Below are 14102 nucleotides of genomic sequence, written 5' to 3'. Positions count from 1 at the left end.
GGTGGAAGGGCTCCCTGCCCATGGCAGGGGGGTTGGAACTAGCTGATCTTTAAAGTCCCTTCCAACCCAAACCATTCTGTGATTCTATGATTCTATGGCCTCTTGCCCCAGGCCCACCCTCCTCTGGCATCCTGCTAGCTGGGTTCCAGCCCTGCGCGCAAGGTACCGTGGTTTGCCTTGGTGCCGGCCCGTCCCGGGGAATGCCTCCGTAGGGTTAGGTCTGGGCACCTGTGAGGATCAGCTTAACCCCAGAGGAGCAAAGGGTCCTCTTTCTGGAACGTTTACAGCTGGATTTTTGACCCAGGCTAAAGAAACAAGGTTTCTGTTACATTCTAAGTGGCCAAACATCCTGCCACATAGCCATGCCTTGCCTTGCCCCGGACTGATGACCATCGCCGTGGCTTTAGACAGCGTCTGCTTTGAAATGAGGGCTCCATCCTTTCGATGGGAAGCCCTGAAACCAGCAATCGAGGTGTCATTTCCTAAAACTGCCATGAGATCATCTTTGGACAAACACATCCAAGCTATTGCGGGTGGCTCCTTATTCTGAAACTCAAACAACGCGTCTCCTCTCCGCACCTGTGATTCTTCTGGGTTTTGTTTCTTGTCTTAAAAACACTTTTGTTTTTTGCATGTTTGCAATCTGCTTATGTGAAACCCATATGGGAGAGGGTAGAAACAACACAGATTTGACGGCTCCCTTTCTCAGTTTAAAGGGTAGTTTAACATCATGGGACAGCCGGGTGGGACTTTCCAGGTGTTGCCGCGCCAGCGCAGAGCATTATGAATAGAGACAGACACATACAGAGCACAGCAAATACTAGAGTACGCACTCTTGATGCAAATGGGCTGCAGGAGCACACGCCTCACCCGCAGTGGCCTGTCTTTCTGGCTTTTCCCTGCTGATACTCAGTGCTGTCTACCTGCGCTATTTCCTTGTCAGCCCAGGAAGAGGGGGCTGAGCGCAGCGGAGCCGGAGGGCAGGGGCTTGGCCCATTGTCACCAGGAGAAGCTGTTTGCGAGCGGACTTTGTGCACGCCGGTGTTTTGTTGGTACAGCCGCGGCTGTTGCTAAGCTGGTCGCAGGCAGCGTCTGGGCAGAGCAGTCCTGCTTGCCCTTGACCTCTTACTGCGCTTGAGCTTGCTCCGTATAATTGACCTGTCCTTAATGAATAGCACCACTGGTTGCGTGAGTTTTTAATTTTGCAGCCTGGCTGCCCTCTCCTCCCCCAAAACCACACAAATCATGGTTCAGCTTTGTGAGGACGTGCTGGATGGGTGGTGACCATGGCTGTTGGCTGTGACAGCCAGCGGGGTTGGAGCAGCTTACATCGACTTACCTCCGTGCAGGTTGTCTGATGGGACTTGTTGCCATTGAGCAGGACCAGGGCTCTCCCAGCCCTCGTCATGCTTTGTGTCCCTGTCTACTCTTATCCTGTGCCCAAGCATCTCCATGGACTTTCAGAAACTAACATGCCATGTGCCTGAGGAGGGCAGCTGAGGATATAGAAGACACTGAGGGTACAGACGCTGGGGGTATAGACGGCGCTGATTAAGGACTGCTCCTTTCCGTAGCTCCTGTGCGTGCGATGTGACTGGGCTCAGTCACACAGGGGATCACAGCCAGCTCTTGTCTAATAGCCCACGCACTGCGCTGGCGTTGCAGCCAGGGCGCGTTTGCCTGAAAAGCCCCTTTTGTGGTCTCTGCTCCTAGAGAGCAGCGTATCACCGTCATGGGGACCGCAGCGGGACGGCTCTTCCCCTGGGCTGTGGACTTCTCACTGTCCTGCTCGAGGCTCACCCTTCCCGTGACCTCGCCTGGCCCCATGCATTGGGGTGCTGCTCCCTTGGCTGGACCCCTGGGTGTGCAGCCGGGGCAGCCCCTGCGGCGAGGCTCTCTTCCTCCACCAGCAAATCCTCCAGCTGGCTTGCGTGGCTGGTATTTCTTGCTTTCCTGTTTCCTCCTTTCTCTGTTGGATTTGCAGGGTGCCTGGAGGCTTTGGCTTGGTAATTTGCCAGGGAATTAAACCCATGATTACTGTTCCTGTCTCTTTGCAGACCCGTGGGTGCAGGCCGGTGTGCATCCTGCTCTGGGGCATGAATCGTAGTTCCTGCTAGGATTAGGTTCCTCTTGGCATGAAGTACATCCCAAGGTTCTCATCCTCCCTGAGGACTGTTTTCCTTTTTCTTTGGCATCTTAAACTCAGTTGGTTGCTCTGTGTTTCTAACGTGACCCTGTGCGGCGCTGGAGGAAGGCGAGTTGAACCATTTTTAATCTCTGATAGAAATGAGAAATCTGCGTCTGAAAAGTGCCACGGTTTCTCCCCGCTCAGGGAATTCCAGAGTAGAAAAGGAGCACCTGGGAGGACTTGGCAGGGATGTGAAGACATCTTCTCCTGCCCCCTTGCTGAGGGTTTTCATGTGGGTGGCATGGCCTTGGCTCCACTGTCTCTGTGCCATTTTGTCCTTTCTCAACCCTGGTGTGACGCTTCTTTTCCATCCCCAAGTCACAGGCTGGCTGGTTTCTTACTGACCATAACACCAACCTATAATTTTGAGGGTGAAATTTCACCGGGCTGGGGTTGATCTGTAGGCGTAGCTGGGCAGAGGGTTGGATGGAGGAACTAGTTAGTCCTGATGGCATGTTGACTGAGTAGCTGTTGTCCTCTTGCATGACCTTTCAGCCTCCCCCAGGGCTGTTCTCGCTCTCCCAGCAGCCTTTCTTCCAGGTAGGAAATATTTAGGCTGTGGAAGGTGAAAACACAGTTAGGTTTGGAGCACATGAATTTTCATCACGTTGTGTGTCACAGGAGGGGCAGCGTGGTGCGCAGTACGTGTGTCCTGAGCTGGGTAACGCTGATAACATCAGCCTGTGCGCTCAGCAGCGACAGACGAGGGCACAGCTCTTGCCTGCTGGCAGCATGAACTGCTGCTGGGGCCCAGAGCACCCCGGCGCTACCTGCACCCAGCTGCTCCGCGCTGTTTGCCCCAGGGTTTGCTGCTGCCTACTCCATCCCCTTTCTTGTGCCACTAACTACTCCTCCTGACCTTTTCCTCATCCTCCTCAGTGTCTCCACTTATCTGTCATCGTCAGGGCACATCTCGCAGAGCATAATGACGGCATCTTCTAGTGCTCTCTGGGTTGGGGTGATGGTTTTGTAGCAGGGGTGTGGGCGGTTCTGGCTGAAGGAACAACGTGGGTCATATCTTTAGAGGGGCTGGGATGAGAGATCAGAGACGCAACAGGCTCCTCTCCAGCAACCTTAAAGCTCCTGTGTCCTCCTGTGGGTGAGTGTAGCCCAGCAGCCACCCCAGCAGCTGCTGTGCTCTGCCTTTCAGACTCCCTCTACGTCTCCGAGTACTTCTCTCAGAGCGCACAGAAGCTGTCCTTCTACAGCTGGTATGGGAATGCCAAGCTCTTCCACTTCCGTGTGCCAGAAGACACCGTGCTGCTTCGCTGGCTCCTGCAAGCGTCCCGGGGGAAAGGACCTGAGTGCACCAGCATGGAGATCACAGTGTACGTATGTCCCTGAGCCAGCGCTTGCCCACATGGGCTTCCTGTCCTCCTCCTGTCCTTGTTGCTCATGGCTGTGGTTGCTTGGTTGCGGAAGGCTGGGTATCTGTTCTTCAGCTGCAGCAGCCATAGTGTCTTGATGTACTAGCACTAAATCTGTGTTGAAACCTGCAGGAGCATTTTGTGGTCACGTTACCATGGGTCTGGGGCTGTCTATCACATGTGGCATCTAAGGGGCGCCTTAAAAACACTGGACAGAGCTTCACAGCGAGGCTGGTGTTGCTGCTCATGAGCAAAGGTGTTCCTGGAGCTTTCTGTGCCTGGCAGAATCCCGTGCATGGTACCAAAGAATGTGGCAGAACTGCAAGGGGCTTGAGAGAACCCAAACCAATTGGAGATGAACAAATTCCCCAGTACAAAGGAATTGAAGAGGCTGGGGACACTTTTTACAAGGGATGAGATCTGTGTGTGGAGCAGAGATAGGAAGTCCTGCAGACACAAGAGCACGGGAAGGTTGCAAACTCAATGCCAGTGAAAGAAATGTAACTTAAAACAGTACTTGAGTTGTTGGGCGATTTGAGGTCAAATATCTGTAAGGTGGTGTAAGACTTGGAGCTCTGTCGTGGGAGTTTCCCAAGTTTCCTGGGCAGGTTATGCCCTTAGAGACATGTGGGTCTCTGGCACCCGCTCCATGGAGGTCTTGACTGAAGTTTGCCACTCGGCTTGCACTTCCCTGTCTGTCCTGGCCACAGAACAGCACTCTTGGATGCTCCAGAGCCACCTGGAACAGATGATCTTCCCACTTTCTGCTTCCCATAAAGGTTTCCAATAGTTTGGGGATGTGAGGGACAAGGCAGTGAGTAAGCAATATCCTAAGAAGTGGAGATCAGCCCAGCTAAGCTCAAACAGGTTAATAACCTGTCACGTTTGCTTGCTGGACCTGCTGTGTGCATTGTTCTGTTGCAGTGCAGTCCAAAAGCAAGCAAATTAAATGCCAGATTGGCTGCCCAAATAAATATCTCACGTATGGCTTGGCTGCTTGCTTTTCTGCTGCTTTGAACGTTGGGCTGCTTCTCTGGAAAGCAGAAATGCTGGTGGAATCAAGTCAGTCACATGGACCTTCCTTGATAAGCATCTTTAACCCTTCTTAAAAGAGGAAATAGAGAAGGACCAGATCTGATCAGTGAAGAGCTTTCATTTTCTAGCTGATTTAGCCCATAAGTGGAACTTGCTGATGGTTATAAAAAGGAGTAGTCTTGCATCTGGGGCTTAACTTTAAGAAATGTTGTGGAAATTTGCTTTCAGGCTTGAGGGAACCATGTAAATCCTTATCTTAATAAGCAGCCAAGTTAAACCAATCTCTAAATAAATGCTGGATAAGCTAATAGCAGCCAGTCCCCACCAGATGAGGATTATGGCTCTTGTGATCTACTTGAAAATGTGGTGTTTTCCCAGCCTGCTCCCTCTCCGATCCCAGACCAAGCTGGGTGTCCACTGCTGGGTTCGTATTTCAGTTTATCTTGCCAGTGTCTTTACATCCCTCGATTCATTTGCATTCTGGTTTCTCTCTCAGGCACTTTCGCTACGGAGCCCCTCCTGTAATTAATCCACTGGGGACTCGTTTCCCTGCAAACGCGACCGTCCGTGCTTCCTACAACATAAGCATCACCCTGGGCAGCGCTGTGCAAAACACCACCTTTGTGAACATCACCACCCCTGCTGCCGGAGACTGGTTCATCGCTGCCCATCTCCCTGAGGCTGCCAGCAGGATCGAAGTGAAGGTGAGGGTCCCGGCGAAGATCTCGGCCATCATAGCCTGCCCAGCGTTGTCTCGCCACAGCTGACCCCTCTGCTCTCCCCTCCTGCAGGGTTTCTCCACTCCATGCCCCTATATGTTCCAGGCAGATATGTTTGTGCTCAGACTCACTGATATGCCTGTCCTGGAGCCTAGTGTTGCTATGCCACAAACCGTCGTCTCGCCTGCTAAGCCACTGCATGTTAAGTGAGTGAGAAAGACTGGGGGGTGTTGGTGGGGTGGGATTTTCCATGGGTGCTCTTGAGGGGAGGCTGCTCTTGTTCCCGTGCAGGGCTGGAGCTGGGGGTCTCCAAGCCTGTCTGCCGAGCTCCCTGCCGCCGTGGTAGGGTTTGCATGGGGAACACACAAGCGCCCTTCTCCGACCCTTCCCAGGTGGTCTTGGAGGTCCAGCTGTGGGAGTTTCCGTTCTTTGGGATGCTTCACGTGGGAAAGATGTTCACAACACCAACCAGGGCAATCTAATTCTTGCCACAAAGCCCTGGGGACTGTGGTGGGTCGTGACTTGGTGTTGAGAGTACAAACTCTGCAAGCTGCTGTCCCTCTTCCCGCAGGGTCTTCGTCCCCAGGCACGCTGCCAGGATGCAGCTGGAGCTGCGAAGCTGCGTGACAAGTGAGCAGAAAGCGTGCGCTGTGCGCGTGGTGCTGGGCTCCATCATGCTGCCCCAGTCCTTCCAGAGGATCCTCACCTGCACGGGGAACATAAACTGCAGCCTGGCCCTGGATTCGCCCCCCTGGGAGAAGTGGCTGCAGATCATGGTGGAGAGTCTTGGCCCTGCCAATGCCAGTGTGTCGGTGGAGATGCTGGCTTCTTTCACAGGTGGGCTTCCACTTTCTTCAGCCCTGTGGGAAGGACCAGAGGGAACTTTGTGTCTACTGTGTCTCTCTTGGGCCTTTGGGCTACAGCCTTGACTGGCTGTAGTGGCCCGTGTCCCCCAGCCTGCTGGTTGCCTGGGCATTACCTTGAGGGCTGAGACCTAGTTGTTGCTTTGGGGTCAAAAGTGAAGGCTCCGTTGTTCACCCAAGGGGTGATACTCCCTGGAGCTGTATGATCTGGAAAAGTTCAGAGCCTTTGAAGCAATGCTATTTTTCCAAAGGCTGTTTGGAAAGAAGTGCCTGGCTTAAAATCTGGTGGAGAGAATAGTTTTGGGTAGAGGCACCAGACTGTAACGACACACTGACTATCGATTGGCCGTAAGCAGGCTACAGACAGGAAGTCATCTCGCCAAGGTTTGCCTGGGGTGATGTCTTGGGTTGTAGTGAGGGGATGTCACCATTGCAGGGGACAACTTGTGACTCAGGAGGTCACAAGGTCCTTGTGGCTGTGATAGGCACCTTTGCATCCTCTTATTACCTGACCATGATCCCTGTTTGACGTTTGGAAGCTCACCAACTAGGTACATTTTTTAAGGTTTTCTTCTGCTGGGGGTTCTGCCTTCCCTTCCTCAAACCAGAGCTTCATTCCGTGTGCTTGAGGGTCTGGCTCTGGCAGCCGAGGTGTTAGGGAGGAGCACTGGAGCCTCTGGGAGCGATGAACAGGCTCCAGCACTAGGACTTCAAGTATCACATTTGGTTCCAGCTGCCACGACGTCATGGCTTGTGTCTGTAGCTGCATTGGATTAGCTTTTCCCTGCCTGGATGAGGTAGTTATCCTGGCTCTGCTGATTCCTCTTCTTTTTTGCTTTAAAGCTTGCAGACCAGGAAGTACCAGTTCATTCCTTAACTTCAGCAGCCTAAACCAGAGCCAAACTGGTCCCAGACCAGGTAGCACAGGAGCAGCAGGGACCTCCACTCTGTCTACCGGAGCGGCTTCACGCAATGTTTCCGGCCAGAGGAGCGTCTGCGTGCAGAACCAGCCCGTCGTTCGTGAGGACCTGGATGTGGTGTCCATACGCTACAGACTCTTGAACGGTCCCAGCGTGCCCGTGAACTCCCTCTCCCCGACGCTCCTCCTCCTCAGCCTGAACACTGGCATGGACAGCGGGGGTTCCCTCGTCGTCAGTCTCCTGCTTAACAAGGTGCGGAGGCTGGTGGATGGGATTGTCTCCCCTTTGCGGGGCTTTGTCCCTGCTCCTGGACCGGTTTTTCAGCAAACTCCAGGGGCTGTAGGTACCGGTGGGATTATTACTTTTTGTTGTCACAAAACACTCTGAGCTTGTTTTAGCCACTTCCAGCATGTCCCACCTGCTAGCTCCAATTCAAATGCCACAGCTTGCTGGCATGTGGTGGCAGTGACGCAGAGGAGATGAAATGGAAAGCAGCTGCAATGCCATCTTCTCCATGGGAGCCTGGCGCCTTGCCACTAGGAAAGGAGACTGAGCGGGGAAACCCAGGGATGTTCCTGCCTGAGTCGCTGATTCCCAGACTCCTTCAGTGACACCCCAAAATCAGCCCCCTGAAATTCTTTGAAATATCCCGAGGGCTGGAGCAGGGCTCAGCCCTGGTGCTCTGCTGCCTCTGAATTCTGCCACTCTATCCTCCTGTGTGAGCGTCCCAGCTTTGGGCCAGTTCCCCGGGAAACTCTCTTGCCTTTCAGCCAGCACGTAACACGGTGGCAGTGGGGGGTGAGGTGAGCACAGGTTTGCCCAGAAAGAGCTGCTGGAATTACGGGTGACCTTGATCTGCAGGGTTTATTGTCACCTGCTGTTCCTGTATGTCGTGGGCAGCGTGGGAGGTGAATTGTGGGGAGGGGGTGGCATCGGGACGCCCTGATGTGGGACGCTGCTCTGTTTCACAGACATCCGTGAACCTGGGCAATGCCACCGTGGTAGCGTGTGTGAGTGCTGCTTCGCCGGTGCTGTCCCCCGACGCCGTGCAGAACTGCAGCACAGGTATGAGAGACGCTGGCACCCGCCGCCAGCTCAGCTACACAAGCTCAGGGCTTTGCTTTTAGACTCCATTAACTGACTCGGGGCTTTGTGGGGTGTCCCAGGAAAGGGGATTTTGGTACAAGGCCTCCCAAGGTCTTTGTGCTGGTATATGGCCGGGGTGCTGGGGTGCAGATGCTAGTCTGGCACTGGGAATTAGCCTCCACCAAAGGAAGATCTGGTTACCGGCTGGGTCTTCCAGCCTCGTTGGCAGGAGGTTTGGGGACAGTCAAGGCCTTGCTGGTGTGCAGAGAAGCAGAGCTGTGCACTGGAGGACTAGCCAAGCAATCAGGCTGTTCCAGGTGCCTTCTGCTGTCCAGACAAGTGCTGAAATAAAAGAAACAACACTTGCTCCTCAGACCCTTGTTCTCTTCATCCCCCAGTGCCCTCTGAGGATGGGAGGAAGGAGCCACAGGAGTATCTGATTCCTGTGCAACTGGTCTCAGCCTGGCATTGCCGCAGGCCCTTCCCCCCATCACAGCATCCTCTTTTCTTTAAGCTTTTTTCCAGGGCTACCCTCTGAGCATGAGCACCTCCTCTGCAGAAGCGATGCTGATTGTCCTGTACCCGCAGACGGATGACTGGTTCCTCTCCCTGCAGCTCATCTGCCCGAAGGGCCAGGGGTAAGTCTGGTGTGTCATCCTGGAGACCGGGGTCTGCTATGGGGTTCTGGGGAGAGCTGACACCTACCTGCACATTGGTTTGGCAGTCCTAGTGGAGAGGGAGCCGATTCTGCTCCTAGCTCTTAGGAGGGATGGAGTAGATCCCAAAATAGCGAGGAGCTTGTGTGCACGAGTGTGACCTGACGCCCTGGAGCAGAGTGCTCCATGGCACAAGGCTGCCCCGAAGGACCAGGCTACCCGTGCGACCTGCTCCCCTTGCAGTGAATGTAACGCCGCAGAAGCCAAAGTGACTGTCTTCGCATACCTCACCCCCTGCTTCAACGACTGTGGGCCGTACGGACAGTGCAGCCTCCTGAGAAGACACGGCTACCTCTATGCTGGCTGCAGCTGCAAGGCTGGTGAGTGCATTTTCCTAGGGAGCTTTGCCATCCTTCCCAAGGGGAGGCCGCATTTTTTGGTGCGGGTGTTTGGGTAGGGGAGCCTGGGGTCTGCTGCAGCTGCCAGGAGCAGCCTGAGATCACAGCGCACACCCAAAGACACCTCTTTGGGAGCACCCTGACTTCCCCAGGATTCTGGGAAGCACAGAGCACCCGAGGGGAAATGGGGAATCGGGCTGAGGATAGCTTACTGCTTGAACAGTCGTTGTGATGCCAGCTTGTAGCGGTGCTTCTGAGCGTCCCCAGAGAGACCAGGGTGTCATCAGGGCTGCCCCAAAGTGCCTGCGTCAGAGCCTCTGCCTCTCAGGGTGGGTTGTTACTCAGGTCCTGACACAGGGTGCGATGAGGCCGGACTGGGGTCGCTGTGTGTCCTTTGCCATGGCGCTGTCTCCTGCCAAGAGCCAGCACACAGGCCAGCCTTCAGACTCAGAGGTGCCCCTGAAGGACAAACATCTGTGCCAGTGCTAATTGTCCTGGTGGGAGGAGACTCAGTGGTGTGGGGAAGATGATGGCTCTGCTGTGCTTGGGTGGGTACGAGTACCTCTTCTCAGCAGAAGGACAAAGCAAAATGTGGTTCGCTGCTGCTTTGGTCCTGAGCCAGCACGTCCTCGCTGTCTGCTGCAGTGCTGATGCATGGCGAGGAGCAGAATGGAGAGCAGCAGCCTAATTTGTCTGAGGGGTGCCAGGTTCTGGGAAGCACAGAGCACCCCAGGGGAGTTAGGGAATGAGGCTGAGAACAGCTTTCTGCTGAATCACTCAGAGCAAAATGCCCTATCTGCATATTCGTGACCCAGAAATAAACAGGAGAAAGCAGCTTCCCTGGGCTCTGCCTGGCCGGGAGCCGGCAGAAGGGGCAGAGCTGCTGCCGTGGTTTCTGGTGGCACTGTGATGGGATGGATGCTACTTTTAACTCTCCTTGTTGACCTGACGTGCAGGAGTGCCTGTACACACCCGGGCTGCCCTGTGACTGACCTCCTTCCTCAGGAAAAAGGCATGGGCACCCTAACCTTGAATTAAAGGATTTAAATTTGGAAAGAAAAAAAAGACAGACAGGTTTGTGTTTGTAGAAGACACTCTCAGCACAGTCTCTGATATCCCATTAGCAGGCTGAGAACCGACCCCCCCACGTCAAGCCTAGAGCATGCACTGTCCTCTAGGAAAGTTGTCACTCCCACCTGCCCTGTGCAGACCTGGATGTCCCTGTGGGCCGAGGCAGCGGTTTTAGCCACCCTGGAGGAGAGGAGTTGGAGGGGAATTGCATCTTCCACTATCCGCGGGGGTTACAGGAATGCTGGAGCCAGGGGAGCACGGGGAATGGGCAGGAGGCCATGACACAGGCTGCAGAAAGGAAACTTTCGGCTAAATCGAAGAAAACAAATTTCCTCCCATCAGATTTGTTCAGCTTTGCACAGTATCCAGGTCTCTGTTCTCGGAGATCTTCAGAATTCAGTTGAGCAAGGCCCAGAGCAACCTGAGCTGGCTTTGCAGTCCGCCCTGCTGTGACAGGAGCCCAATGGCTTCCTTGATGGTTGTGGATCCTTCTCCACCCTTGTTCCTGGGATCTGTAGGGATCTTGCACCCAGCTTACAGCATCATCCAAAGCGTCTGAGCCTGAAACGCTTAACGTGTCACTCACAAGTAGCACGTGTGTTGAGTTTCCTGTAGGGATGAAAAGTATCAGCCTGGACAGGCCCGTGCTGTACGCAGAATGGCTCCTGCTGTGTGGGACAACCTGGGGGATGTCCTCGGAGCAGGCACAGGGCTCTGCTGGGGTTCCCCAAGACTTTCCACAGCAGCGCACGCGATGAGTAACGAGGCCATCCGGGGAAGAGGAGCAGGAGTGGCTGGGCAAGGGAGTGCCGGACAGGAGGCAGTCCTGGGTGCAACTGCTACGTCTGAGGGGTCGTAGGCTCCCGCGGGAGGACAAGGCAGGGCACGCGAGATCCACGCAAGCCTCTTTGCTCCGCAGGTTGGGGCGGGTGGAGCTGCACGGACAATACGAAGGCCCAGTCTGTCGCTGCGCAGAACCTGGCCACCCTCCTGCTCACCCTGAGCAACCTCATGTTCCTGCCAGCCATAGCGGTTGCTGTTTATCGCTACTACCTGGTGGAGGCCTCCGTCTACACCTACACCATGTTCTTTTCCACGGTAGGGGTTGCCTCTTGTCGGGTCCCCTGCCAGCTCCCCCTGAGCATCAGGGATGCTGCTTCGGACTGAAGTCCTCGGTGGAGCAGTCCATCCTGGAGCTCCACAGGGAACTTCTAGGATCGTTGGACAAACAACAGGAGTGTTGTTTTCACTGGGATCTTCCACCCACACTGTGGGTGCTCATATTTGAGGGTGGGACCCCAGGGAGGTGAGATGGGGTTGGAGCATTGCACCCTTGAAGCAGCACCTGTCCTAAGAGCTGCTGCTGGGAGGGTGCAGGCTGATGGCTGCTCCCATCTCCTTTCCATAACGCCATGGTTGTTGGTGGAGCTTCCTGGAGGCACTGCCAGGCAGGTTCCTGGCTGCCATGGGCTGAGCCTTCTCCTGTCTCTCCTTCCCAGAAAGCCGTGTGCTGCTGCAGGATTCATGCTGGCCTTTGTTTTGTCCCCGGCTCTAGTTCTACCATGCGTGTGACCAGCCAGGCGTCGCGGTGATGTGCATCATGGACTACGACACACTACAGTACTGTGACTTTTTGGGCTCTGTGGTGTCCATCTGGGTGACGATCCTGTGCATGTCCCGGGTGAAGAAGATCCTGAAATACGTGAGTGTCAGGTGCAGGGCCAGACCTGAGCCAGCCAAGCCGCGGGTGGCCACGCTGAGCCCTCTCACCACTGTGCTTTGATGACACAGCCCACGCAGCCGCTCCTCCTCTGCTGCCTGCAGGGCAGCCTGTTCCCTGGGCAGCCCAGCCTGATGACAAAACCTGTTTGTCACCCAGCACCACCCTGATCTTTAAACCAGTGGCTTGTTTTGTCCCAGGAGTCTGGATCCGTGTGCTTGTAGGGAGTGGGCCTGAAGGGACTGAGATTTGTGGGAAAGGTTTGTGAGTCCTCTGGTTTCTCCTTCTGAGGGTGCTGCTCCCAGGTTCTGCATGTATGCAGGGCTGGGTGACCAGGAGGTGAGGTCCTCCCGGTCTCTGTCATGGCTGGCTGTGCTCTGGCAGCAGATAAGCTGCTGAAAATAGTGGTGCTGTCTCATTCCCAGGTCCTTTTCGTCTTGGGGACCCTGCTAATTGCCATGTCCCTGCAGCTGGACCGCAGAGGGGTGTGGAACATGATGGGTCCCTGCCTCTTTGCCCTTGTCATCATGATTGCAGCGTGGGTAAGTAGGGGCAGCCAGGCAGGACCTGCTGCCTTTTGCTCCACTCCAGAGAACGATGGTGGCAGAGCAAGCCTCAGGCTCCAGCCCATCCACAGACATGGCTTGATCTCCTTGAAACACCCATGTGGGGGAGGGGGCAGGGCAAGGGGTTCACTTTACATGCTTCCAGTAGCTGAGAAAACCCCTGGTTACTGGTCTCAGCACAGTCCAGCTGCTGCAGCTCCAATGCAGCATTGTCCTGGAATGGTCAGCTGTTCCCCGCACCCTGGGCAGGAGCTATAGCATCTGTGCTGGGCTTTGGTGCCTGGATAGGGGCTTTTGCACACAAGAGATGGGCCTAAGAAGTGTGGGGAGGTTGAGTTTCTGAGGGGCAGCAGGCACACCCTCTTGCTGTGAGGTTGGCAGATGCCCCGGAGTTGAGCAGCACTGCCCATTTCCCCCTGCCTAACCTTCTGCTTGGCTGCTTAACCCCTCCTGTGCTCTGACACCTCCAGGTTTACCACGGAGTGAAGCGCAGACACTGCTACCCCTCGTCATGGAAGCGCTGGGTTTTCTACCTCCTCCCAGGGATCACCTTGGCTTTCATCGCTATCTCAGTATATGCATTCATGGAAACCAATGAAAACTATTACTACACCCACAGCATCTGGCACGTGCTGGTGGCTTGCAGCGTTGCTTTCCTGCTTCCTCCTCGGGACAAGCATAAGAAGCCCTGGGCCTGGTCACAGAAGCTCACTTGTCGCTATCAGATCTGTCAGAATGACCGTGAGGAGCTCTATGCTGTGACCTGAACTGCTCGGCTCCCAGTCACAGCGGTGGAGGGCTGGTGAGGTTGTTTTTTGCCTGGGCTGCCCCTCCCTCGCACGTCAGCGATCCTCTTACGTGCTCGTTCACTGGCCGAGAGGGTGCAGTATGGACCAGGTGTGACGATGAAGATGGTGAGCTTGTCTTGTGAAGGCAAGTTTGAGACCACCACTGCTTTTCTGCTGGGATAGGGCAGGCTCCTTATGATTCTAAATCAAGGAATAGCCTGTCCCCTGCCTCCCCATGGCCCTGGGGAAAATTGTCAACCCCTCTTCCCCCCTGTTGCGTCCATGAGGCTTGGGCTTAGCCCGTGCTGAGCTGGAGCCAGTCTTTGGCTGCTGGGCTCTTCTCTGCATCCCCTCTCCTAGCAGAGGATTGTGGGACAGCGATTTATCCTGCCTTCCTGCAACCAGCATTTGAACCCAAGAGAAGAAGGGGTTTCTTCTGATCTGGGGGGCAAATGGCTACTGGATGTCCTTGGTGCTGATGGGGAGGGAGGGAGCTGATCTCATGGTGCGCTGGGCCCTTGGCTGCCATCTCCATGGGGTTCTGAAGCCTCTCTCCCTGTGAAACAGGCGGTGCTGCTCTTACCTAGTTCTGATTCTGGAGGGGAAAGAATGAGGCCAGGACTTGGGCTCTGGATTCAGGATCAGACTTGGCTGGAATGTGAAAAAAAAGAAAAAGTGGGGACATGCAAAAGGCATCAGCAGTGTCTTGCCCAGATCTGTGAAAT

At 54.9% G+C, this 14102-nt stretch overlaps 1 protein-coding gene across 1 annotated transcript in view; it reads left to right on the top strand.

The window, feature by feature from the left end:
- TMEM8A (transmembrane protein 8A) overlaps positions 1–13459 on the top strand; it is a 13559-nt gene extending 100 nt beyond the window's left edge. The window contains exons 2-14 of the mRNA XM_010152405.1: positions 112–162; positions 3339–3516; positions 5087–5294; positions 5382–5515; positions 5881–6146; positions 7016–7344; positions 8064–8157; positions 8693–8816; positions 9078–9214; positions 11223–11401; positions 11859–12005; positions 12449–12565; positions 13060–13459. Of these exons, the coding sequence (XP_010150707.1) occupies positions 112–162; positions 3339–3516; positions 5087–5294; positions 5382–5515; positions 5881–6146; positions 7016–7344; positions 8064–8157; positions 8693–8816; positions 9078–9214; positions 11223–11401; positions 11859–12005; positions 12449–12565; positions 13060–13356 (2261 nt within the window). The 3' untranslated portion in view covers positions 13357–13459. The remainder of the gene's footprint in view (positions 1–111; positions 163–3338; positions 3517–5086; positions 5295–5381; positions 5516–5880; positions 6147–7015; positions 7345–8063; positions 8158–8692; positions 8817–9077; positions 9215–11222; positions 11402–11858; positions 12006–12448; positions 12566–13059) is intronic.
- The last annotated feature ends 643 nt before the right edge of the window (positions 13460–14102 follow it).

Source organism: Eurypyga helias, unplaced genomic scaffold, assembly GCF_000690775.1.
Source record: "Eurypyga helias isolate BGI_N326 unplaced genomic scaffold, ASM69077v1 scaffold27705, whole genome shotgun sequence".
Taxonomy (NCBI): domain Eukaryota; kingdom Metazoa; phylum Chordata; class Aves; order Eurypygiformes; family Eurypygidae; genus Eurypyga; species Eurypyga helias.
This window is presented reverse-complemented; position numbering and strand designations above follow the sequence as displayed.